The 27,451-nt window shown below is 41.4% G+C and overlaps 1 protein-coding gene across 1 annotated transcript in view; it reads left to right on the top strand.

Annotated features, from left to right (window-relative positions):
• MYO10 (myosin X) overlaps positions 1-27,451 on the top strand; it is a 163,737-nt gene that overhangs the window by 89,507 nt on the left and 46,779 nt on the right. Inside the window, exons 4-19 of the mRNA XM_040064682.1 lie at positions 1,033-1,220; positions 8,759-8,893; positions 9,912-10,036; positions 10,944-10,957; positions 11,082-11,166; positions 11,830-11,933; positions 14,117-14,246; positions 15,175-15,293; positions 16,018-16,164; positions 16,344-16,444; positions 16,667-16,733; positions 17,840-17,932; positions 18,677-18,745; positions 18,924-19,006; positions 20,453-20,561; positions 23,337-23,417. Coding sequence (XP_039920616.1) covers positions 1,033-1,220; positions 8,759-8,893; positions 9,912-10,036; positions 10,944-10,957; positions 11,082-11,166; positions 11,830-11,933; positions 14,117-14,246; positions 15,175-15,293; positions 16,018-16,164; positions 16,344-16,444; positions 16,667-16,733; positions 17,840-17,932; positions 18,677-18,745; positions 18,924-19,006; positions 20,453-20,561; positions 23,337-23,417 — 1,650 coding nt within the window. The remainder of the gene's footprint in view (positions 1-1,032; positions 1,221-8,758; positions 8,894-9,911; positions 10,037-10,943; positions 10,958-11,081; positions 11,167-11,829; positions 11,934-14,116; positions 14,247-15,174; positions 15,294-16,017; positions 16,165-16,343; positions 16,445-16,666; positions 16,734-17,839; positions 17,933-18,676; positions 18,746-18,923; positions 19,007-20,452; positions 20,562-23,336; positions 23,418-27,451) is intronic.

The following is a 27,451-nucleotide window of genomic DNA, read 5'->3' as shown; positions in this document are numbered from 1 at the left end:
GGCAGCTGTCTGTACATGGGGGCTGTGTTACAGGGCTGGAGGCTGCCCAGCCTGGCTCTTCACCAGTCCAGAGCAGGGCTGTTGGAGGCAGGTGTCAGCTTCCTGCCTGTAACCGCAGAAAGGGCGTTTAACAAAATGGAACTGGTATCACAGCGATAACACTGCACATGCCATACAGTGTATCAATTAATTTCACATGCCCCAGAAACTCTGTAGATAGCATGCTTAATGTTATCTCCTACCTCACTTAATGTGATTTTATTAGAGAAATATATTGAAGTGAATAGAGGGTGAGGGAGAAATTGAATAGCATTGTGAACAGACTGTTGCAAATGATCAGGTTACCGCAGCCTAATGAGTTAAGGCAATGGGAATGGGCATAAACTGCTACCTGGGTGGTTTTAACTGATGTGCTCTCTAATTGCAGTGGGATAGAAATTAATGACTTGCCAGCTGCTGTTCTACATCCGGCCAATATTAAAAATGTTGCAGGAACTCAGTGTTTTTTGGAGCATCTGCCGCTTGACACGTTTTTTCTTAGAGCCTGCTATTCTAAATATAATGGTCCTAGTGTCTACCATAATGCCTGATACTTCTGTTTTAAAAGTGAGTAGGAGAGAAGGACTTAGACACTTTACATGGAAATACAGGCTCTTCCACCATTACTTCGGGCTCAGACAGGTTTTTCGTGAGTTCAGCAAGTCCCTAAGGACACATGAGAAGCAGCTGTAGGCCAGCGCTGATAGGCGTCACCATGCAGCTGTAAGCAGCATTAAGGCAGGGATTTGTACAGTCAATAAGCTCAGTGTTATAGGTGGGGTAAGCCTGAGAACATGACAGAGGTGGGAACAACTTTCACCCTTTTGTTGCTTTTCTTCGAAGGAGGAAATCAGGGAAAATTGCCAGCCACCTTTATCCAGAGGACTGTTACGGTTTTGCAAACGCGTATTTTTTTGTCTATCCTTTGCGAAGAGTGTTAACCTGTTCCACCATGCGTGTGATAACAGCTCTGGGGGTGCTGTGTGCTTGCAGACCTACATTGGTTCCATCGTGGCCTCCGTGAACCCCTACAAGAGCATCCCGGGCCTGTACGACGGCGCGGCCGTGGAGCGATACAGCCAGCACCACATGGGAGAGATCGCGCCGCACATCTTCGCCGTGGCCAACGAGTGCTACCGCTGCCTCTGGAAGCGCCACGACAACCAGTGTATCCTCATCAGGTGAGAGGGGGCGGCTGCTGCTTCGGGTAGCGCCGATGGCGAGCTTTTCAAGGTGATTTGGGAGCATGGCTGTGGGCCACGCTTTCTTTCCTTTCCAAAGGAAAGCGGGCTTTTAAAACAGCACAGTTTCAAGAGAGTTCTGAACTTGGTTTGTGTCATTCTGTGCGCCTCTAAAAAAAGGTTGATTTTTTTTTTTTACGCACCTTAAATTATATTTAGTGAAAAATATCTATTGTATTTTTGTGCTTTTTGTGGTCTTCACACATCAAATGTTACCTAAGTGTTTTCCCACCAGTTCAAACATCGCTGTGCATCTCAGTAGTTTGTCACCACAAGACCCTGATTCCTGTATGGAGAGGAAAAGAAAAAATTAACCTACCAGTTATTGAGATATGCAGTAAATAAGAACAGCAAAAGAGAGTCCCCTCCACATTTCAGCCACTTAATTCTGCCTGATTAGTCTTCCTTGCTTAATCTTGTTGTGCTTTAATTTAATGGTGGTTTAATAGCTCCGCGTTTGAACCACTGTGTCGCTGGTATTCAGGATCTGGCTGTGGCCGAGTGTGCGTTAGGGAGCAGTTGGCATTTGAATAGCTTTTCACTGCTTTCAGCTCCTCCTTCCTTCTGGCTCCAGAAGAGCTGAAAACGCAGCCAGCCCTTTTCCCATTCCCTAGCCTGCCAGCTCAGCTGTGTTGGCTCACACACAGGCAGGGTGACCAATGTCTGGCCTGCCAGATAGAGAGGAGCAGGTCACTGCAGCATGGCACCAGCCACCGGGCTCCGGGCAGGAGGTGATGCTCGGGGGGTAAGAGACCTTGTGTTTCCCCTCCCTCTCCTCTCTTGCCTTCACAACACAGCATTGTGTTTTGATAACATACTTGCTGTCACCTTCCTGCACCGCGAAGTTACACGTGTAGAGCTCTTCAGGCACAAGTTGACATGATTTCCACTGTCTCCTGACCTCCCCAGGAGTCCTTGTGGTGGCTGTAGGACTGGCTGCAGCGTGGGGCCGATGATGGGACAGAGAGGGGACGAGGCAGAGTGAGAGCAGCACTTTTTGCAATAGGCAGTTTCTACTGTCATTTCAGATTACGGGCCAGGTTGCAAGGCTTCATGGATAACAGGGGAATTTGGTGTGTGTAGTTCAGCAGCCAAGCTGTTGTTAGAAATGTGGATTAGCTGCAACGCAGCCAGGCCTGCTTGCAACATTCTGCAGGCTCTCGGGTCACAGTGCCCACCTGCCCTCGCCTCTAGGCAGGTTCTGCTTTGCAGTGACACAAAGCTGAAGAGTGTGTTTTTTCAGCTTTCTTTAACTGTATTTCTTTTTCTTAATACATAGTTCTGTACATATAAAGATGAGTTCAGGTAAGAGCCCAAGCAAAAATGAAGTTCACAGAGGTCTCTGTCATGTGACAGTAGCTGGCCTGGAGTCACGATTTTGTGTTTTATTGCCAGGCAGTTATTTGTGAATGGCCTGTGTACACATATTTAGGGACCAAAACAATTTCTGGTGGCCATTGGTATTTTGGCCATTCTGTACTAGCCTCAGTATTTTACCTTTCATTCCAGTTCCTCACAAGCTGCCAAGAGGAAAGCAGGTTATGTCCTAAAATGGACATGAGCAGAAGTCTGTGATGTTCCAGGGGAGTCTTCAGCACTCTCTGCTCTGTAAACCATGTGCTTTGATAGAGATAAGCCAAGTTTTGTATTAGGAATCCCTTTTAAAATTGTTTATTGTGGTCATGGATTGAAACAGCGATTTGTGTAAGTTCTGTGTTTCAGATAAGTGGCACAATACAACCGTATAAGGGCATCTTATTACTGCAGAAATTGAGGAAACATGCAGTTCAAATTTTAAAAATGGAATGCTGAATCTGCTTTTCTGAAAGAGCATTATCTGCTCTATCTGTGAAGGACTCAGAATAGGATTTTTTAAAATTACTGATGGTTTTCATGGCCTTTTCTAAAGCTTAGGAAAGTCCCTGTTGTCATGTACCTAGTTTAGGGCATAGGAAGTGGAAGTGTAACAGTGTGATTGGCAAATTCAGCATCCTGGTCATTCCTGCATCTTTCACTGGCTTACAACTAGACGTTGCAACAAATCTTTGTACTGTCACTGTAACTTTCTTTGGTTACCACTGGCATTTGAAAAGGAAAGTAGCCAAGTGGAGCTCTTTAGTGTTTGAATTGAGATATTCTGGTCTTGCATTTAATGTAAGAGATTATAAAGAGAAAACTCCGTTGCATCTCGAAAACAGAGTTAAAATGAGGGAATTATTCAGGTAGGTCTCATATTCTGACAGGCAGTTTGAGCTGCTCCTGACCTTGGGATCTCAGCACTCGGTAGTGAATTTTAACAGCTCCGCAAAGGAAGGCGCTTGGAATGCTGATGATCCTCTGGACTTGAAGTGCCCCCTGCTGGCCCCCAGAATTAGCTCAGCTGTGGCTTGGCTCTGCTTTCTTCAGTCTTTGGGTTCAAAAACCTGTGAAAAAGCTTCCAGTGCTTTGAAATACTGGAATTGCGATATTTTTCTGGCTGGGGTAGGATGAGAGGGTGAATTGCAGAACACAAATTAGAAAAACTCAGAATATAATTTAAATGTGAGACCACTTTTTCCAGTTTGACCAGCCAGGTAAGAGGTGAAAAGGAAGGAAATATAGAAGATGGTGAATCAAATCACCCAAAGACGCTTATTTACTGGTGTGTGTAAAAGGTCTTAATTAATGATAATGCTGGGTTAAAAGGATTTAGCAGCCTAAAATGTCAACAAAACAGCGCACTGAAGAAGCTGTGCACAACTGGTGTATTAGGATAATATATAGTTGTGAAATGGTGTTTTAACTCTCCCAGGCTAAAAAACTAGAGTTTTTCTGTAAACAAAAACATCAGCATCAATGAATTCTCAGATTCATGTTGGTCTGAATCATTACTGCAGGGTCCAGTTTCTTTTAAAAGGAGAGGAGGGGGGGAAAGCCCACCATACTAAAAAAATCTGATTTTTCAGCTGGGTGCCTCAGGAACATGAAGGAAGGCCTTCTGATTTGAGCCATAGGCAAACAGCTTGTCCTGGTGTAGGAAAGGGGCTGAGCTCTCCCATGAGTAGCTGAAGTTCATAAGTTGAGACAATGCCTTCAAACCTCCATGCCTTTATTACAAGAATAGGGAAATATCTTTAGGTTTGGTTTGGGATTTTTTTGCTGCTCTGTTTAAGCTGATCTAGTCTGTGCAGAAGCAAACACATGCTCTTCTCTCAGATAAAATTGCAATTGATCCACATCAGACCACTCCCAAAGAAGTGTAAAGGGAGCTGCAACCATTGCTCTGTGTGACACTGAAGTCAGTGCCGTGAGTTGGAAATCACTGTCTGATACTGATTTCTTCTCTCTGTTACTATCTGATGGCCTGAAAATTTTGCTCTTGTTTCTCAGGCTGAAAATCAATACAAACCAAACCCTTTATATGGGACCCAGATCTGTGTTGGGTGTGATGTCCATGTGAGACTGATGCACCAAAGTTCAGATGTACCTTTGATGAAGTATATTTGCTGGAGGGGCCTGTTTTGTCTCTGTGTATCTCTGTTGTGGTTTTAAAAGCAGCAGACTGTGAGGCCCCAAAAACCTCACTTGACAAGACTATTAAAAGGACTTAGGGTAGTTCATGTACTCATGCTCACGGGAGAAATACTGACAAGATAATCTCGAGGGGTCAGAACAACAAAAAACTTCACTGGCAACTTTAGAAAATCAGAGAACTTTTGCAAAGGTTTAGAGCAGCATTCCATCAACATAAAACATTAACTTAGCTCTATAACTTTGCAAAGTTTAAGCTCATCCAATTTTAAGTTACATAAAATTCTGAGAGGAGGGAATTAGGGGAAGAAAGAGAAAGAGAGAAGGAGAACGGGTATAGCTACCACTCCTGGTCGCAGTGGTGTTCAGCTGGTAGAAGTTCCAAGGGGAGGTGGGGTCAAGACATGTGCTGGCCTCCTGTCGCAATTCAAGTACCCTTTGGCCTTCCTGGGCCCTTCCCCTATGTGGGACTCCTGGTCATTTGGCACTCAGGAGCTGCATTAGGGGTTCCAGAGGTGCTCATGGAGCAGTGCCTTTGCTGTGCCAGCGATTAGCAGCCACTACATACTGTTCTGTCTCTTACCCAGACAGAACAGGGAAATGATTTAGTGTTATGTCCTTCAGAATGAGGAGTCTCTCTCAGTGACCCCTTTTTACGCTGTGGCAGTCATGAGTCCAGGTGGCTGTGCCCTTGGCTCTGCATAGAACAAGTCAAGGAGAAAGTCTGAAGATCTTCTAAGTGGCGACCTTCTGGCCTGCTGTCAGACTTAATATGTTCACAGTCCTGAACGTGGTGATTTGGAACAAGCTGAGCACTTAAACTTATGGGCTGGAAAGGTTGCACTAAAAAACTCACCCTTTTACTGACCTTGTAAGCAAAAGCTTTCTAAGGACTCTGAAAGATTGATCCCATGTAACTGTAACTGTGAATAGAATGAAGTCTTTACTACTAAATGAGTAGAGAACATAGTGTAAATCCATCACTTGGACATTGTGGACCTGAAGGTGGTTCAGAGGAAAATTTTAAGAAGTAATAAAAAGTATAACATGGGAAATGGCTAATGGAGACAGGCACCTTCGTTTTGGGGCACTAACCATCAAGCCATGCATAGCAGAAAGAACACCAGGATGAATTGTTGGTTTCTCCATCCACCATGAGAACTGAGAGGTATCAAGTGAAGCTAATAGGAGGTGGATCTGAAAAAACAAGTTCATTTGCTTTTTAAGGGAGTATGGCTAGAAACCCACAGAAGGTAAATATATATTGAGGGTTACAAGACATGTAAAAAACAGGTTTAGATCAGGAAGCCTCTGAATAGCAAATAACTGGAAGCTGGAAGAACAAAGAAGGAAAATAATCGTATGTCTTCCATGGGCATCTCCAATTGGCAACTGTCAGAATAGGACACTGAGCAGGTTCAGAACTGAACCAGTTCTGAATCTCTTCGGTTCTAAGAAAGAAAACAAGGGCGTGTAATTGTGCATAACACCAGCTGTGCCAGAGAGAGGTGCAGGAGATACTTTTCCATTGGCTTTCAATATCTCACTTTCAGAGTGGTTCTCAATACAGTGAGGTAACTTTCAGCTTCCATAGAACTACAGATTCTCCAGATCAAGGGACTGGGTGGGGACAGAGGAAGGATGGTATCAATGGAAGAAGTGATGTCCTCAGTGTCACCCTGTGCCTGCTGTTGAGCTATATGCATGGCTCAGAGGGAGAGAATTAGGCAGGAAGAGGTGTGTATCACATGATGATTTACTGGACTAGACAAGAATAATGCAAGGGTTTGTGGAGCTCTCTCAAAACTACTAGCAGAAAAGGCTGTGGTGAGTGTTGAATGCAGGAGTATTAAGTATTTGCTTCTGGGGCAAAAGAGATGACTGAATAGTTGCCTGCAAAAAAAAAAGGGCAGGAATACTGTCCTGGTTTAGGGCTAGTTTGGGAGGAAACTTCCAAAGGGGTCCCTCTAGAAAGCAGATTCAGGTGGCCCCTTCCCCAACTGGTTCAGGAAAAGATTCCCTTGGAGAAAAGTGGAAAAAACCTGTTTATTTAACAAGCAAAGTATTTACAAGCGTAAAAATGAATAATATTAAACAATATAACCTCTCGCTGTTCTGAAGAGATGGCAAATTCAGAACGTCCTTGCCATGGGTGCAGCTCGGCTGGCTCAGTCTCTCATCAGTCCCTCCTGCACTGGAAAATGCCGTGCCCTGGGCTCTGGTGGGCCACAGGTGTGAGCTCCCGGTGCTCCTCAGGGTTTTCAGTCCAGAGCAGGGCTGATTAGTTCCAAGAAAAAGAAAAGCCACAGTCCGGGGAACGTCTCTGCCTCGGCTAGCTGAAAAAACGAACTAAAAGCAAAGGAGAGCTCTGTCCCGCTGTCTGTCCGTGCTGCAGACAACACAGTCCCTGAGAGTGTAGGAGTCAGGGCAGTTTCTGAAAACAAACTGCGCGCTTCTTCTCCCCCGCTTCGCTCTCAGAACCAGTCCTAAAGGTGCAGAACTCGATATCCAACATAAACAGGACAGACAATCAGGGATACAAGCATCATAAAGTCACCCCAGGACAAATACTGAAAAGGCCAGACATCAGGGGTAGAATTACGTAAAAAACATGACAGAATTTGTTTGATGTGGTATAAATATAATGGATGAATCACGCTTGCTGGAACATATTGGCAGTTATGAAGATGTCTCATTATGTTTCCTGAATGTCTCTTCCCTAATTTTATTGTTGACATTCATTGCAGGAAGATGTCATGCTGGTTTTTTGGGTTTTTTGGGTGGTACCTTTCTTCTTTGCTTTTTACTAGAAAGCATCATTATACTTTGTTGTAACCTAAAATCAGCGGGGTCATTACTCAGCAATGGCACAACAAAAGACTCAAATTATCTAAGCCTGCTCCACATACCCAGTTGTGCTCCATCAAAGACAGTGACAAAATTCCCACCTGCTATAATGGAAAAGCTGAAGTAACACCAAAATATACCCTCTTTCTTTGGAAGTAAACTGGATTGAGGTACAGATCAATTAGGAGCTAGGCCACATCTTAGGACGCAATGCTATGACTGTAGATGAGGAGTGAGCAAGCTAGACAAACTTTACCCACAAGTTATATTTCTTAATGGCTCACAGTGTGTGTTTAGGCTACATAATTGGAGGGAAAGGGTATTGGGGAAATGAGCCAAATCTAAACTTTCCCCTTTTAGAGTGTTGGTTTTGAAGAGAAACTTCAAAACCAACTTGACTTCTGTTTGTATCAGCAGGGTTGCTTATTAACAGCTGGTTTTTAAAATGTCAGTTTAGCATTATCAAATAGCTTTGTTCTCCTGTGGGTGGTGATGAGAGGTTTTATATCTCTGACGGTAATGAGAGGTGGAAATTGTATATTTTGAACTCACATTAATCTGATTTGTTTCAATAGGTATGTAAAACGTTTGTTTAAAGTGTATGCGGCTCGCTAAGAATTTCAGTATTAATTATACAAGTAGCCTTCATGTGTTAGAATGTGCATTGGTGTCTCTAACTTCCTCCTCCTCATAGCAGGGCGCCTTCATTAGCTAGATTGCTGCAATGTGTCCCAAACTTTCCCATCTTAATTCTCCGTTTGGTTTTTATCCCTGACCATTGCCATGCCTTTGTTGTGACTTTGTTTTAACGTGATGGTGGGAGGTGTTGGATAATTGTTCGCATTCAGAGAGCTCTTTGTTGCTTCCTAGGTGTGTGTACATATGCAGTCAGTGCCTTGAAATGCTTTCTGAGCAGTGGTATGAAGCCTGAGGACAGCTTGTGTTTTTTCCCTGGACGTCGTATTCAGGAAGTTTAACAGGGTGTTCTGGCTCCGTCTGATCATCACTTCTAATCACCTCAGTCTTCCTGACCTCCAGTAATGTAGAGTTTGGATGGCCAGCCACAGGGCTTCTTCAATGGCCACTGGGACTGTGCAAACCATTTCCTCCTCTTCTTTCAGTGGCGAAAGTGGCGCTGGAAAGACGGAGAGCACTAAGCTGATTCTCAAGTTCTTGTCTGCAATGAGCCAACATTCACTGGAGCTGTCCTCCAGAGAGAAGACCTCCTGTGTGGAGCAAGCTATTCTTGAGAGCAGGTATTGGATCTTTCAATACACGGGAATTTTCTTCAGAAGATGTAATGCTTGACATTGAAGTAAGAGCTTGCAATGTAATCAAATATGTGTGTGTGTTTACTAAACAGTAAAACGTATGCTGGAGGAAGGGAAATACTCCATTGAACAAAATTACCTGGCTGCTCTAGAGAGTTGTGAGCACAGTGGTATCTCTTAGTGAAGGAAAAAATAGTCAGAGTTTTGAAATGGATGCAGCTTTAATGGTGGCTTCCAGTTTTGTTTGGGGCTGTATTCAGATAATCAGAGTAAGGAAAATGGGTAATGGGAGAGAGAAACCTTTGGTTCAGTTTGTGTAGCCTGAAGATACATTAGAACAGGATACAGCATGGTGAGGATAAAGTGCTCAAGTGGTAAAAGCATGCTGAGGAAAGGGAGGATAAGGAGAACTGATAACACAGATGAGTAAATGAGTCAGATAAATTGGACACAATCTATGCGAGCAAAAAAGAAATTGTGGTGTTCAGGTGAAATGACACAGTTCTAAACTATGTAAAAAAACAAAGGCAATTTGAGATGCTATTACTTTTGTTTATCTTGCTTCATCTCTGCTGTACGTGCTGTATCTTGATGTAGTTTTGTTGTTTTGTTGTTTTTTTTTTTAATTGCCCTAGGACAGGGACTCCTTACATCTGTCTAGCAATTAGCGTGTGCTGAGATTTCTTACTTCTATCATTTGAGTACTGCAGTGAGAATTATGTGCATCTTTTGAGTGATTACAAAAGAAGTAGCAAGTAGCAGTTACTACTCTGCAGCTGCAGAGTAGTTCAGTATGATTTATCTTCCTGTTGCAAGAATATTTGCATTTCTGCTAGGAAACTGAGATGCCCATTGCTAAATGGAATAATACTGGGATGTGAGCTGCTCTGAGGAGAGTGTCAGAGGGGAGCTTGTCAGAGTGCTGTTCCTTTCAGCAGCCCCACGTGAAACTGTTGGCATGCTGGTCACATGTTAACACTCCTGTCCTTCTCTGTCTTCACAGTCCGATTATGGAAGCTTTTGGCAATGCGAAGACTGTTTACAACAACAACTCCAGTCGCTTTGGGAAGTTCATTCAGCTGAACATCTGTCAGAAAGGAAACATTCAGGGAGGAAGAATTATGGATTGTATCCTCGTTTGGTGATTTGACCTCTGTTTGTGGGAAGCGCCCATGTACCTCCTTGATGGAGGACTGAGGGAGAACTGCCTTGCCTTTGTCTGTCCTTTCACCCCGTCCTGAAATATATGCAGTTAAATTGAGCTGATGTAGCTGGGAAGGGGAGGCAGCAACACCAAATTCACACATGCACACGTGCTTTTGTGGCAGTGTGGGGTGTATGGGGTGTATTTAGAGGAGCAACATTTTGTATTGCTACCTCTAGCGTGAGCTTCTGCGTATTTCCCATGTAATGAGCTACAACATCCTTAGGAGTCCTCGGGAGTAACTTGAGTTGTCGGCCATTTCCCTCATTACTGTATCCACAGATGAGCTGCTTACACTGCAGAAATTGAGCAGCTCTGCTCTTTCAAGTACTTTTTCAGAGAAGTGAGTCTGAGTGGGTTAAATCCTCAGATTTGTCCTGCATTTGACAAAATCAGACTTTAAGCCAACTCCACCAGAGCACCAGAGGTATCAGCATGAGGAATATTCCAAGGGGATCCTACCTGCTCTTTTAAACATAAACTGCATTTTCAGTGGGAAAAATTTGATTCTTGAGGTTGTTTAGGGAAGAAAAAAAAAAATAAGGCAAAGGAAAACAGATGCCATTTAAAATGCATAGTCTGCCTAGTCCAGTTTTGATGGGATGGAAGAGAAGGTGTCAATACACTGATATTAGAACTGCTACAATATTATCATTGTTGTTAATTTATTTATTTTGTAGGTGTATTGTATAAAACAGGCTTAGCATGTTGTAAGAAAAGACCACAATTTTCTTCCTATTGCCTCAAACAAAAGAAGGAAGATTATCAAAATTTCTGCATTCATTGATTTTTACTTTATTCCTTGACTGAAGCTTTTCTTGCTGGCTCCAGATTTATTGGAAAAAGTAAGTTGATGTTTGATTTTGCTTAATTAATTGTGTTTGATTTAATTTTTTGTCTGAAACTGTGGATAAAAAACTTGTCTTTAAAAATTATCACTTAAGTGGAAACTATTTTTTTCTTTGACAGAATCGTGTAGTAAGACAAAACCCCGGGGAAAGGAATTATCATATATTCTATGCTCTGCTGGCAGGGATAGAAGAGAGAGAGAAGGGTGAGTGGCAAACACAAGTCACACAACTGTAGTGGTTTTCTGCTAGCAGTCAGCAGTGATGACAGCAGTGGAGAATTTAACTGCAGAAACTCACTAACACAAGCTGAGAAATAGGTTATTTATTCAGCTGGGATTCAGTGAGTGTGAATTTGAGCTCAACTTGATAAAGGAACCCACTTAGCTGAAGAATATCACTGAGCTCATGGTAGTTTTCCTCCCAGCTTCTGCTGTGGCCTTGGGAAAATCACTTGGGGATGAACATGCCTCATTGTGTTCAAACATATTTTTGCTCGTTCTAAATAGCTCCACAGCAACAAAGATAAATAATTCTGGTCTCTCTAATCCTTTTTCATAAAGAATAAATCCACTGAAGAAAATAAATGACATTTGTATATGTGTAAAATTGCCTAAAGTTGTCTCAGCCTCTCCCTGTGAACTTATTGTCTTAGAATGCTAAAAAGTAGAGTTAACTCTTATTATGCAGCTAAATAAAACAAAAGACACCACAATAACTCCCAATCTGATTTTAATATAAAACCTTGTCCTCTGCATTGCCATAATTTCTAAGCAAATGAATTGTGAACTGTTTAATTCTGACATAGTAACATATGGAGTACTTTTGTTTTGGTATTTCTTTTCACTCACCCTGTTTTCTCTCATTAGATGCTTTTTACTTATCTGTACCTGAGAACTACCACTACCTGAACCAGTCTGGATGTATAGCAGATAAGACAATCAGTGACAAAGATTCTTTCAAGGAAGTCATTGTGAGTTGCTTCCTTTGTTCTTTTGCTTTAAAAGTGCTGGAAGTTCAGGTGTGTGGGGCCCATTTGCAGAGCACGGTGAAAAGCCTTCCTGTGCTTTCCTCCATGTTCAGCTCTCTCATTGAGGCATTAATCTCACAGGGGCTTATATTTTCTCAAAAATGCTTCACTGTCATTTTGAGCATACCTTTATCTTTCCTCCAGTATTTAATTTTTACTCTGTTGTTTCAAAGTGTGCTGTAATTTAGCAAAATGCTTGCTTTTGCTTAGTTAATTGTGTTTGATTTAATTTTGAAATGAAATGAAATGAAATGAAATGAAATGAAATGAAATGAAATGAAATGAAATGAAATGAAATGAAATGAAATGAATATCTGTTGGGAAGTTAGTAGGACTTTTACATACCTTTGCCTTTCCCTGCCCTGTTTTATATTACAGATATATCTATATCTAGATATATCTATCTATGTCTAATATATCTATATCTATAATCTATATCTATATCACTGTTTTTCAATCTGAAAGCTTTGCCCAAATCATGTGACAGCTACTGGGTGGAGTCTGAAGTGCAGCACACAGGGAGTGAAGCACCTGTGACTCTTTAGGGTGCAGCTGGGAAATCCATTTGTGTGGAGTAACTTACAGAAGAGTTATGAAAACATAGGCACAGATTAAAAATATGGGTCCTGATGGAATCTCTCTGAATGGCTTTATATGTTACACCCAGAGCGATTAGTCCATACTGACCACGCTAACTGGGTATTGTAGCACGGAGGTGATGTGTGTTAGATTTTAAAAATGAGGTAAAACATTTGGGTTTATGCCCTTCACCTAACTGTTTTTGCTTAGCTACGTTAATCTTTTTGCCAGATTGATTAACTAAATGTGTAGTGGATGCAGCAGATTTTTTCAGTGTAAAAATCCCTCATCTTGTATGGCAGAAGGAAGTGTTGGAAACATTGGTAACTACTATATTGTAGTCACATGCTGAAGTTGACTAACATGACATTTAATTTGTGCTAATTGTCCAGGAGTAGGCAGATCATGAAAATTAGCTGGGCAGGTGATGTTTGCCGGCTGCTTGCAGCATGAACAGGCTGGGAGCAGGGGCTGCCAGGCTGCATTCCCAGAGCAGGAGGTGAGCAGAGATCCCCACAGCTCACCGTCACCTGTCTTTTCCTGTTACAGTCATCTCCTTTACCTGCTTTTATTGCAGTGTAAGTCTTGGAAATGTTACTTAAGGGGAACTTTCTTTGTAGGAGACAGGGAGAGACAGCACAGTGAGTATGGAGAAGAATTCATAGCACTGCTGCCCTTTTGCTGTGAAAGGTCTTCTTTACAAGTTAAACCTTCACCCATTGTCTCCACCCTGCTTTGAATTGTGGGACGAGTCTGAGGCTTTTGCATTTGTAATGGATGATTTATAAAAAATAAAATGTGTCATCTGTCAAACACCTGCAGTGACTATAATATGATGAGTCTGACTATAAGGATGCAAAACTGATCTGGTCTCAGACAGGCTCATATTACACCCGAATTTGGAAGGTTTGATCATTTCAAGAGGTATACGATTACCCCTTCTGTGTCAAAGGAAAGCATGTGTTCCTCTTGTTTTAGTGTTTCTTTTAGTATTTTACTATTTGCTCTTCTCCTCACTTATGTAGTTGAGCCTTGATTGTTGCTATATTGGTTATTCACAAATTCAACACTTTCTATATTGAAACCTTTCTTACTCAGTTTTACTGGAAGTTGTCAGACCACATTGGTAAGTTGCGTGTTTGGGCACAAAAATGATCAAATCTTACATGCTGCTGTGCTTGCTCCCCCATGCCTTGTTACCTACAAGGCCAATAGGTGAATTTTGGTAAAAACATGCAGAAGGTAATCAGTTAATAAATCAGATTAGAATAATTGCATCTGTTGCACAACTCAGTGGGTTGTTCCAATATTTATACGATTGTAATGATGAATTTGAAAGCAAATTATGACATCATTACAGCATCAGAAGGAAATTTCTTAAAAGCAGAATGATACTTACATGTTCCAAGATGTCCCAGTGATGCCTTAGAGTGTATTCAGTTTGGGATGAAACCCAAAGCTCTCTTTTAGTACTGACTTGCTTTTCTAAGGCCTCCCATTTTTGAGTCTGTGTGTATGTTGTTGAAGAAGCTCACATGTCATTCCAGACTGCAATGGAAGTGATGGAGTTCAGCAGGGAGGAAGTACGAGAAGTTCTGAGGCTTTTGGCTGGCATTTTGCATCTGGGAAACATTGAGTTCATCACTGCTGGTGGGGCACAAGTGTCCTTTAAAACAGGTCAGAAAGCTGTGCATCCAAATCTGAATGCTTCTTGGGGTTCTGACTGCCTTATCCATTGTTATTTATATCTCAACATAGCAAGGACAAGCAATGAAAAGGTTTTACTGCTTTTTAACATCTGTAAATATTGATTAAAATGTTACTTTAGGAGGATGGAGTTTGAAAGATAAGGCAAAGTAGTCTGCTGCTGGATGCTAGGTTTTAATATGGGAGGACCTTGGGCACATATTTGTTCCATTAACAGTAATGGAATTCAATTTTAATCCAATGCCTTCTTTGAAGAATTCTCAAGCTGATAAAATATAAGTGTTCAAATACATTCCCTAACCAATAACTCCACTGAAAGTATCTGTTTTTTAGAGTTTGTGATGTTTCAATTACATATATGAAAGAATGTGCTGGTGTGTCTAAAGATTGAGCTGGTGGGCATTTTAAATATTTGTTTAAATATGGCATCAGAGAGTAACATTAGGAACTGCTTTATATACCACATTATAATAAAACTGAAAATGAAAGTATGCATGGAAGAAAAATTTCATTGGTTTATCCTCATCATCCCAAGCAAAGCAGAAACACATTCTTGTGGACAAAGAGTCAGTTACTGTTTGTATCTGGAAAAATGTGTTAGAGCAAGCAGTAGATTGTTTGATTTCCTAACATGTAATATTAAGAGGAAAATAAATATTTGTGACTTACTTGTGATGTATTTCTACTGCTAATTTCCTTCAGTTGTACATATTTATGCCTTTGCATGGACAGCAAAACAGTATCCTAGAATTTCTAGTTGTGTTTTCATCTCTAATCCCTGTCACTTTAGGAGCATGGTAAATGGTGGTAATAATAATAATAATGGTAGAAAACCAAATTGGTCTCATAGCTTTATACATTTATGGACATACTTCTATTTGTCTTTCTTCTTTGCCAGCCCTGGGTAGATCTGCTGAATTACTGGGGTTGGATTCCACACAGCTAACAGAAGCATTGACTCAGAGGTCAATGATACTCAGGGGAGAAGAAATCCTAACACCTCTTAGTATACAACAGGTAAAGGCATCTCAGTTTTGACGTGTTTTTAGGGTCTTTGAAATATGTCTTGGTCGTCAAGTCCAGAGAAATCACTGATCACTCAAGAACAGAAGTTTAGCTCATGCATCAGAGTTGTAATCAAAAGTAATACATATTTTTTGGGGGGGAAGGGTATAATCTCTTTAGATCCCATCCTCTTATTCTGGCCAGGGCTTATAGCTTCTCTTGTTATTCTTATGAAGCCTGATTACTTCCTATTTTTTTTCAAATTCTAAGCGTGTAGGCTGCTATTTTTTTCACTATGTACACTTTTGTCAGGGGCGCATTTTTTCAAAATTTTCAGGAGAAATATTTTCATCATTTACAAGAAGAGAATTAGAAATAGGTATGCATAACATTGTGTTTCCCTCTGGAAAAGGGTGAATTAAGATATTGTTTCCTACACTTCTCTTTTCTTCCTCCACACCTGAATTTTATAATTTCCTAGGTTTTTTTGAATGCTTTAGCCCTGAAATGTAATTCTAAAGCCACATAGTTGTACAGCTGTTTTAACTGTTTTAACTGTTAAAGCTCGTATCATGATGCCTTGTAAGTGTTAATACAATTGCTGCCAAGCTACATAGGAATAGGAAGCTGCTTGCATTACACATTGTTTTGTGCTGCACCTAGGACACTGACCAGCAGAGTCTGGTCAGTTCTCAGTCACAGGGTTGTGATGTTGTGCATCCCCTCTCTAATGCAGGCAATAGACAGCAGAGATTCTATGGCTATGGCACTTTATTCTCAGTGTTTTGCGTGGGTCATTAAGAAAATCAATAGCAGAATCAGGAGCAAGGAAGACTTCAAGACTATTGGAATTTTGGACATATTTGGATTTGAAAACTTTGAGGTAGGTTTCAAAAGAATATTCAAGTGGATTGTCTGATATTTATGCTTTCTTGCTTTACATATTTTTGTCATCTTCTCTGGAGCTTGACTTCTAAATATGCTATTACCTAACCCATTCGTTTGTTTGCAAAGTAAAATTCTTGACGTGTGTGCATTTTTAAAAATTTCATGTCTCTTTAGGTAAACCGTTTTGAGCAGTTCAATATTAACTATGCAAATGAGAAGCTTCAGGAGTATTTCAACAAGCACATCTTTTCCTTGGAGCAACTGGAATACAGCAGGTAAGAGAGAGGGGAGAAACTTGAAAGAATTTTGATAATATCATGCTCACTTGAAGTCTTAGTCTGTAGATACCTTAGCTTCCTTTGAAAGTCTCTGTCTGGAGCTGTCTCTTTTATAAAAGCAAGCTGATTTTGCTGTAATTTGCAAGATAAATACCCCAGCTTCTCCTATTTCTACAACTAAAATAATTTCAATAAAAAGGCCTGCTTTATTTTCCTTAGGGAAGGACTAATTTGGGAGGATATTGACTGGACAGACAATGGAGAGTGCTTGGATCTTATTGAAAAGGTAAGAAAGAATTTTGATACTGATAACGTATTTTTAGTTTTTTGTTCTGAGGTAATATGTCTTTAAAACGTTCATCAGCACAAAGAGCAAGTGAAGAGAATGGTGGATCTTGCATGTTTAAATAGCAAACATTTAATCAAATCATTTTCGTGTATGGCTGTGTTAAGGATTATATTGTGGGCTCTTTTCCTTGCAGCCACTTTTCTCCATGTGTGATAATACACAAAAGCAATATTTGGCGACGATTAAAACGAATCCGTGCTCACTCTTGCTGTCAGTACAGGTGGGCTGTGTGAGCCCATCTCCGTGGCAGGGTGTGACAGCAGGAGCTCAGACGAGCACAGAAGCGAGTGGCAGCGGGCAGGGGATGCAGCTGGCAGGACATGACTGTGCTCAGGGCACTGTGGCTTTTCAGGAGCTGCTCTGAGCCCTTGGGAAGTGCCTTATTAAAACGTGCACCTGGAGAACTGTGTTTTTCTGAGAGGCTGTATCAACCTGGAGCTTGCTGGACACATTCATTAACTGTGGGGTAGCTTGCTTTGTTTACCACCTCTTCTAGCTTGAGAAGCAGGGAACATCAAAGGAAATTATGCAGAGACATATGTAAAGCAAAGGCAGGTTGTGCTTCACGCAGGGTGAAGTTAAACTGCACATCTTTTGCTCTGCCCCTGGGCACTGTGAGTGCTAGAAGTTTGCATTGGTTCAACAGCTGGGTAGATAATTATATGGGAGAAACTTGTTGAAAGGCTGTTTTACACAAACTCATCAGACTCCTGAACCTTGGAGATCTTCATGGCTGGGGATATATTCTGGAGCAATGTCATTGTACGCATCTGAAAACTGCCTCCATCAGGAGAAGTGATTCTTCCAGTAGCTTCTTTTTCTTTATTTTGCCCACAGATCATGTGCTCTATATTTCAAAAGGAGCGTTGCCACAAAAACAGGATTATAGTTCACCTTCAAGAGTGGGGTTTTGTTGTATATGGGTGGTTTTGTGCCTCTCTGCACACAGCAACTTCAAGGGCTTTGTGATTTTTCCAAACTGGGGACAACAGCTGTGTCCATCCATGTGCTAATTCATCTTCTGCCTCTTCTTGCTGTTCTAGAAACTGGGACTACTGGCACTCATCAATGAGGAGAGCCATTTTCCTCAAGCTACTGACTCCACCTTACTGGAGAAGTTGAATGCCCAGCATGCTGTATGTGACATGTTGCTGATATTTGCTGTGCAAATTATGTACGATCTCTTTGCTTCGGTGGAAATTCATGGTTCAAACATATGGGTGTATAGTTCTAGAGGCTTTTTTGGATGTGATCCTACTTCCGTGGCAATCTGTATACTCTGCTGTCAAGGCTGAGTTGGTTACTGGAAGAACATATCCTTGTTGCTGTTGACTTAAAGGTTTCTATTGTGATGAACAAGTCAAATTCTACTCTTATGAGAGCTCTGTCAACCTGCAGTAGCTCAGATTATTTAGATCTTCAATTTTCCCTTGATGTAACAAAGCATTCACTTTGATGCCATTTACTGAAAGTTTGCTGTTTCCTCTATCCAGATTAGTGTTACCTTTATCTGTGGTACTGGAATTATTTTGCACAATACTGGGATGCAAGCATATCCACCAATCTTCATAACTGCCAGTTTAAGACAGAGCCTTCTCTTTCTAAGTGCTTTTTATAGATGGTTCTGCCAGATGGGGTTCAGGTTTAGTATAATGCCTTTTTATGTGCTATAAATCTGTTATTACTGCATTTGAAGCAGCCCAGACTAACAAATCCTATTATCATGAGTTGCTTGTTTGCTTTTGGATTGGAGCACTAATCTGCCAGGGAGTTTACTGGAAGACAGTGGTCTGTTTAGGTATGGGCTGAGAGGATAATGTGACAACCCCTTCCAAACATTTTTCTCTCTTTTTTTTTTTTTTTTTTTTTCCTCCAATTAGAACAATCCTTTTTATGTAAAACCAAGGGTTGCTGTTCACAACTTCGGAGTGAAGCACTACGCTGGGGAGGTAATTTCTTTATTTGCTGAAATTATTCCAAGCATAACTTTCATTAGCTTAATTTTCCCCCAAGGCTGCTCAAAATTAACTTAAGCACTCTGTTCCCTCAGCACTTTTTACAGCACTGCTCTTGTGAGAGGTGCCTGACTATTTGGCTTGTTGTTTGAACGGCTCTGTTTCCTTCTAGGTCCAGTATGATGTCAGGGGGATCTTGGAGAAGAACAGAGATACTTTTAGAGATGATCTCCTGAATTTGTTACGTGAAAGCAGGTAAGTTTCTGCAATTTTTGTTAAGGATGCTAAGGGGTGTTGTATCAACTAATTCTGCCAGGATTGAACACCTAAATCTGCTGGGGTTTGAGTACAGTAGATGTTGCATAGCAGCAGACCTTGACAGACCTGCAATGAGCATAGAATGAAAGAGAGGTGAGCATATCAGAGTTGCCTGTAAGCAGGTCTGACTGTAATCGCTTCCCACAAAGTTGGGGTTACCTGCATTGTACTATTGTTGCTGTTCAGTCCTGGGGGTTCCTAGAGGACAGACTTGCTGCTCTGTAATGAGTGAGAATGCTGGAAGGTTGTCGTGGTTTTTGACTGTTTCAGAGTGCCTCAAAGGCAGCCTGCATGTATGGTTATGGTTTTTTACTTCATGTTTGTATTTCTGGCATTCCCTGGTTGGTTGAACACTTGCTGTCGGAGACTACCACAGTGCAAACTGCCATGTAGTAATTGCTTCAAGGGGAGAACTTCTGTTAAGATTTATCTGACTGAAAGTCTGAGCTTGGATGCCTTTGGTACCTGCATGTCTCATGTCATTCTGCAGTGTAAGGTCTTAGGGTCCTTATTGTGGTACCCTCTGAGCTGTGGTGGTACCACATCCCTTTTTGTAGGTGTTTGGTTGAGACTCCAGGACACCCAGAGGAATGGCAGAAGAAGAGGGAGCTGAGCCTGGGTGTTGCTGTCTCATCTGCTGCCCCCCTCATCCCATCCAGTCATCCTGCCTTGCTGTGCGAGCTGCTTGTTTGTAAATCCCTTAAGCCCTTCTGTGCAGGGGAAACTGTTCATAAGCAATTCCCTCTCTATGTTATTTGTTCTGGATATGTGACAGTTCTGATATAACATCTGTCAATTGAAGTATCTAGGTAAAAAAGAATAAATGAGTTAAACTTGGCTGGGCCTGGTTTTGCTTTTGCACCAACATCTTTGTGGAGCTTGAATTAAAATGTCTGTGTTTCTGTAGAAATGCTAAGAGGAGAGTACCCAACCGATAGGGTAGGAAACAGCATGCACAGCTGTTATCTGAAAGTGAGGCTTGCCTGAGTGGCTGTTTTGTGTTACGTCCTTATCCAAGCTGGAAGTCTTGTTTTTTAGCCTTTGTTCAGGTACAATTCCGGTTGCAGTCAGCTGGAGTTTTGGTTGAGTGAGTGGAGTAAAATGCAGTAAAGCCTCTAGGACTTCACACTTCATTTCCCTAATGATTTGTTTGGAGTGGAGAAGAAAGAACCCCCTTGTTTTGTTGGGGTTTTTTGCTTTGTTTTTTCTCTCCTGGATAAATTCTGCAAAGGCAAAATCTATTGTTTATTAAAGATTGTGGAGGATATCAATGTTTATGATGGAGGAGCTTCATGCTAAGTGCTTTCTTTGCATTCTACAGTGGTGAATCTCATAATCTGTTAAGGTACACTTTAGAAATACTATTTTCCTTTTCCATTTCAGTCTTGATTTCATCTATGATCTATTTGAACACGTTTCAAGTCGCAACAATCAGGACACTCTTAAATGCGGAAGCAAGCACCGAAAACCCACTGTCAGTCTCCAGTTCAAGGTTAGTTAATGTGTCTTCTCTGCTCAGTAGCTAATCAGTAATAGACAGACCCTGGTCAGTAAAGAACAGTTGCAGGTTGAAAAAGGCAGAACTTGAGCATGAAAACATTGCTGTCTCTTCTGTGACGCTGCCCTTGCTAATTAACTGATTGACTGTCCTGGCTAGCTTCAAGTAGACACTAACCTTTCCATCACACCATTCCCAGAAAACTCCTGTTGCATTCCCCACTTGCCTATTTGTTATTTTAAAGCTCATATATGAAGTTGGTCTCTCTTGTCCTGGTTTGTCTTTATAATCTAAATCCAGCCACAAAATCCCACAAAGCCTTACAGCGGTGCCTGTATGCTAAGACAAATAAGTGCTGAATAAATACCTCATTAAGGTGTTGCCTTGCTTTAACTTAAAGTTTGGAAGGCATTTTTGTTAAATACCTTTTTATGAGGCTTTATAGCCTCTCATCAAAAATGGCACCAAATTGAAATCTAGCATAAAGTCTATCTGCAAATTATTTAAAAGGTAAAGATTGGCATGAAACGTCTCCTAAATTGCATGAGTACAAGTCTGGATTAGTTGCCTTTCATTTTGTTTGAATTAATATGCATTTGCAGAGTTCATTCACTTTTTTTTTAAAAAAAGAGCAGACTAGAAATGCTTAAGGGCAGATTTTATCCTTAATAGACTATTGCTAGGTGTTGGACAGAACAGCAAAGAGTGTATGCTGGGGCACACGCAATGTCTTTTATTAAAAAACACTGATGTTGTATTTTCAGGACAGCTTGCTTTGTGCTACCATAACTCATCTCAGAAGTATCCATTTCTTGTCATGAGATGGTGTTATTTGCTGGTTCTCTGGGGTAGCAGAAGGTACTGTTTCCACTTGGTCATTTGTATATGTGCAAAGTAGACCTTTAAGATGTTAACCTTACCAAAACAGACCATATTTTTTCACCCATTTAGCAAGGTAGAACAATGTGTAGTACTCCTTCTGTTCTATGTCAGGGGCCCTGGAAAGCATAAGGGTGATAAAACATGAAATCATAACATTATTGCCTCTTATCTAATGCTGCAGTAACTGACCATTAACCAGCTGGGCTGCTTTACGAGAGGTTGACCTTCACATCATGCCTTCCCCAGAGAATTAGGTTGGATGTTTTTTACGTTTTAAAGCCTTGCAGGGATTAGTCCATCTTATTTCAACTGAAGATAAGAACTTTGCCTTCACAGTTTTATTCTCATGATAAATTGGTTGGCTCTTCTTTTCATTTGATGACCTGCCTAATGCAGGCCTGGGGGTGCACACAGAATAACAGAGTTTAGATACCATCTGTTTCAGCCTGTTGATTACAGCAGGGCAAGCTCCAGATTAGCTCATCACCTGACAGTGACTTAGAGCCTTGCAGCGCTGTGCAGAATCTGGCTGGCTGTACCACAGGTGAAAGTGAAAATAGTTTAAATCATTTTTGTTTAGACTGACCCAACTTTTCCAGCCTCTTAAGTGGGAGCCTGGGATGAGAGAATTGTCCACAGATGTGATATTCACTCGGGTTTAATATTAATGAAGCCTGTACTCTTCAAAGCTGTAAATATTTGTCTTTAGACAAATATTTTCATCTTTTTATGTTTTGTTGTGTATTTGCTGCCCAACTCTGTGGTCCCTAGGCTGGCAAAGGCAAGTGAACCGAGAACTACCATTTATGTTCCCCGTTATTTCTCTATTTGCTCACTTTGCCCTGCACCAGCTCCTGTGCACAGCCATAACTCTACCTGCTGCATTTATCACTGCAGGCTCAATCACCTAGTAAGTGCTTGGTCTGCAGATTAAAGCAAGAATTTGTTACAACAGACTGACATTGACAGTTTTGCTCCAAGACATATGGCAGGACACACAGCGTTGCTCCTTTAAAATGCGCACTTTCTGCCTCCTTGGCAGCCTGCTCCGTATTCTCCCTGCTTCCTGGCACAAAGGGACACCTTTGAGGGGTGTAACTTTACCATTACTGACTTTGTGGGCTCTTCAGAGCCTGAGCTCCTCTCCTGTGCAATCATTTGTATCTCTGCAAAGTAAATGCAGGAGTTCAGTTTAAAAGGTTCATCATATTTAATGATACAGAATGAGGCAAGTTGGAATAAGATACGGAATGATGGCTCAGGCGGGAAAGGGGCGGATGTGTAATTAAAGTAATAATCATAAAAGGACTGAGGGATTTTGTGATTTTTATCTCCAGGCTGAGGTTCAGACAACTGATAGTCTAATGTGCATTGGATCATTCCGAGTTCTAAAGCTAGTAAAAAACTGTTTTCTTCAGGGAGGATGGAAAATGAGTGGGTTTGAGGTGGTTGAAATGAAAAGAGGAAACCTGAGTTGGTGGATTTTGCCATAGACCCCTTATCCTTCCTTTTGACTTGCTCAAGTTTAGCTGCTTGGGAATGTGGATCCTAAGTCTTAAGCAGTCATTTGAAAGATCCCTGAAACAACAATTTGGTGTTTCCTTATGAACAGTTTTCTTCATATCAATCTGTGAATCTTGTTCATTGTAAAATGGCGATGCCACTTTTGATCAGAAGAGCCAGTGGAAGACGCGAACGCGCTCATATTGACCCCGTCTGTCGGGAAGCAAGAGCTTCCAGGGTGCAGTAACTCCTGGTGTGCACCACTAGGTGCTGCAGTTAGATGCTGTCTGCAGTGCTGAGCGGCAGGAGCTCTTCTCCGGGGGTATGTTGCTTGTACAAAAATCCAGCTTGTGAAGTACTCTCTTCTCTCCACCTGTGTTCCAGGAGTCACTTCATTCTTTAATGGCAACGCTGAGTTCTTCAAATCCTTTCTTTGTTCGGTGCATCAAACCCAACGTGCAGAAGGTAAGATTTTAAATGGTCTCTGTCTTTTCTGTACATCTCAGGCCTAACCTTTTGCTGCCTGTCTGGTTATTTACCGCTGTGTGAAGCAGAAGGTAGCATTCTTCACTGTTTTTGTAGAAGGCTCTGCAAGAGGAAGGCACTGGGAAGGACTTTTGGTTGATTTTTTTCTTGCACATGGCCTATGCACCTCTTTAATAGTCATTGTTCACAGCCCTGATAAATGACTGACTCTAAGGAAGGTTATAAACAGAAGGTAGAAGGCTGCACTTCTTGTGTGACGGCTCTGTGAGAGCCTTTTGAGAGAGAAAATATCAAAATCGCAAAGTTTAAGTCACTAGAGGCAGTGATTCAGATGTGTATAGAAAAACTTGTGTGAATGACTGTTGTCAGACTCTTAGTCTTTCAATTTATGAAGATGCCTAGAATTGTATGTGCTGGGTGTTTTGTTCTGTTTCAGAGTTTTGTTCTTAACACAGGCTTGGAGAGTAAGGCTTACAATATCAGTTTGTCTTTTGAGTTACAGATAATGAAAGGCAGTGTCAAGATTTGCCTAAATATGTTGGAGGGCTCTCTAGAAATGAAGCGGTAATGGTAGAGTAGTCATTGAAATTAATACTGTTAGCCTGGTTCTGATATCCCGGGGTTTTGCACATCTGTTTTGGGTATTTTAGATGGTTACTCAGGCATGGTCTGCTTTTGTCAAAAATACAACAGGCAGAGGTGCTAGTGAATCTGATTTATGGTTTTCACACGGCGGCTCAAGAGATTGGTGACTTTACTATAAATCCATATTTACATGTTCCATTATTCTGGGCTATTTAGTTAATCAGGATACTAACAAAACAAATGTGTGGGTTTCATTGTAGGTTTTAGTGCTACCTGGACAGTACATCCTTGACTTTACGTTTTTCATCCTTGAATTTACAGTCTTCGGTTGCTGACTGTTAACTCTGCTTTTGTGCTGCTATTTGTGATAAGCCAAATAACATGCAGATTTTGGGCACCTTAGCAAGAAGAAGCAGCCTGGAAGCAAAGCAAAACAACTTTCTGTGTCTTGAGGTGTTTGGTGCTCTGAGGTGTGAAGCCACCCGGCAGCTGAATCCATGTGGATGACAGAGCCTTGGCGAGTGGGTGGGATTTGTGAGCCTGCGTGTTTACCAAAGTCCCTGATCACAGAAGGAGGGCAGTTTTGAAAAATGTGTTTGCTTCCCTGCTCCTGTTTCTGTCTGGAAGCCCCAGGACGCTTATATATAAGGATTTTGGTAACAAACTCACAGGTTTTGCTTATCTGTCCTTTCATTCCTGACTAATAAGGCTTATCTCCACAGTAGCAAAGTTGCAAGGATTTGCTACAATTGCTGCAAGAACCAGGCTCTAGTTGCATTTCCCCAGCAAGAAAAACACCGAGTTCCCACTCCTATGTTCCCTGTTCTTCCAGTATTTTCCCACTAAAGTGCTTCATGCCTGACAAATTTGTCATGTGTTACTGTATCTGCACATCTATTTTACTACCATTAAAAAACAGTTCTCACAGAATTAGCAGCTGTGCAAGAAGCTTGAGATAGTCTCTGGCGACCTCTTCTAACTGCAGGAGTGAATGCAGGAACAGGTTGGGAAATTTCTGTAGACAGTCAATTTCCATGTACATGTAAAATCTCACTGAAGTCTTATGCAAAGATAGTTGTACTTATTTTCCATTTGATTTCCATTTGGTTGCAAATTTAACTTGAATCAGTGGCTTTACTGAATAAGAAATACTGTTTGGATAGCGAGAGTCAGGTGTCACAGAGCTTCTCTGTTGTAGCTGACTCAGTAGAAGACTTGACTGAAAATGAGAAGGAAAGCCATGTGTAATGCTTGTCAATGGCATTCTTCATTCAGGGAAGTGTTACCAGAATTCACCTTTGGGATTCACTTTTGGAAGTTTTGTCTGCTGTACACTGCTCTCTGTCCCCTACTCCATGTTGAACAGACACAGTGATTTTTAGTGCTGACCTTGTGACAGTGTTGGCGTCTCTCCCTCTGCAGCAGTGCACAAAAACAGTGTTTGGCTGCTGTGTACCTGCTGGATTCTGTAGGTGCACATCCCATTGAGCAGTTTGTAGTTTAGCCTCTCATACAACATGTTGCTTCTTTTCAGTTAGACAGAGGGAAATAAGGTGACTCAGTTTGCCCAGCTGGGAACCAGCATGGCTCAGAGACGCAGGAGCTGTGCATGGACTACCAGGGATCACCGCATACATGAGTCAATGTGCAGGGCTGCTTAGGAAAAAAAGTGCTTGAAAGATTCAGATCAGCTTCTGAAGTGGAGTAAACTTGGATCAAAAGAAAGTAAAGGTCTTCACTGAGCATTTTCCTCTGCGTTTTCCTTCTGCAGTTGTGGTGATATAGAATGATAGATGTCACTCAGAAGATACTTAAACAGTGCTTGCCAAATACCTAAGTATGTGGAAGAAGGGGGTGTTTACTGCTTTTCTGAAATACACAGCATTAAAGGAGATCATAAGGAGAGATTCATCAAGGAGAGAGCTGAAGTTACGTTATTGGGAGCAAAGCCTCTCCATTTACTTGTTCCTCTCTGGATTGGGTGCAAACAGGGGACACACCTATTGGTGAACATCCTTTGTAACTGGAGGGGAGGAGCTGGGGGAACTCAAGAAGTGTGTTTGAATTTTGTACATGAATGAAGTTAAACAAATTCAAATCAAATTCAAGCCTTTGGAAAGCAGAATGTATAGCAAACTACTTTCTCTGCTGTTCTAGATGTTGAAGCATATTCATGTTGGTAACAGATGTGATAATTTACAGTAGTTATTTCATTGTTTTAATTTTTCAAAAGTTCAGTTTTAAAATACGTTGCAGTGGCAAGCAAAACCAATTCAGCGTAAACAGTAAAGCAAAAATAATTCAGCATAAGCAGTAAACCACTGGACATTTACATATGAAAGCAGGTTCTACACTCATTAGTGCAATTTCCTAAAGGGAGCGCATGAAGTACGTGACCTTTTGTCGCACGACATTTCGGCAGGCAGGCCTCAGACAGAAGGACAGAGGACCCATTAATCTCTGGGAGACCCCAGAACAATCAGTGTATCTGTTTTCCCAATTTCCAATCTGTTTGGAACTATCCGTAACATGGAAACTTTTCCACTTGGTATGCTTTATGAGTGTTTTCTGCTAATGAAGTGTCTTTCTCCTCAGCTCCCCTTATCTTCACTGCAGCTGGCAGAACTATGTATCATTTCATCCCTTTGAACTTTAGCACATCTTTCTCTGCCTCTTGGTTTCATATTTCTTTTTCTGTCTCCTGTTCTATTTGATAATGAAACCTCCCTGCAACCTTGCCTTTTCTGTCTCTGTTCCTTTTCTTCATGTACCTTAAATTAAAAAATGAACACCACCACAAAAAACCCCCACCACCAACAAAACCAAACCAACAACAAAACAAAGGCTGTCTTTTTAAAAGAAGCTGCAGCCATTGCTGCGATCATCAGCTGAATGTTTCTTCCAGCTTGATGCTATTAATAAAGTTGCTAAGCCTTGGTGCTATTCAGGAGAGAGATCAGAGTAAATTTAAGATCTAAGCTTCCTCTTCAAGCGGTTTCAGAGGGAGAAGTTTTCCTGTTGCCCAGAAGCAGCCACCCTTGGGCTGCTTGGCTCAAGGGCTTTCTCAGGTTCCCTTTTCCATTTAGGCTATTTCTTGAAAATATATTGGCATAATCTCAGTGGCATGATACCGGTATAATCATAGTGAGTGGCCCCACCTCCAGCATCTGCAGGGCCTCAGCTGTGCTGGTCTCTCAAAATCTCAGTTATTACAGCTTATTTTTATAATCCCCTGTTCTTGAGACTTCAGCAGGTTCAGATGTGGCTGTTCTTTTCTGCACATGAATAGGTGCATGCACTTCTCTTTCGTTACACATCTAAGGCAAATTTGGTCCTGATAGACAAAATCCTGGCTTAATTATAGTTCCCATGAAGTATTTGATGTGGACAAAAATTTCACTTTTTAAATTGTTTTTATAGGAAACTTG

Source organism: Hirundo rustica, chromosome 1 (assembly GCF_015227805.2).
Source record: "Hirundo rustica isolate bHirRus1 chromosome 1, bHirRus1.pri.v3, whole genome shotgun sequence".
NCBI lineage: Eukaryota > Metazoa > Chordata > Aves > Passeriformes > Hirundinidae > Hirundo > Hirundo rustica.
Note: the sequence above shows the minus strand (reverse complement) of the source record. Positions and strands in the feature narration are given on the sequence as shown.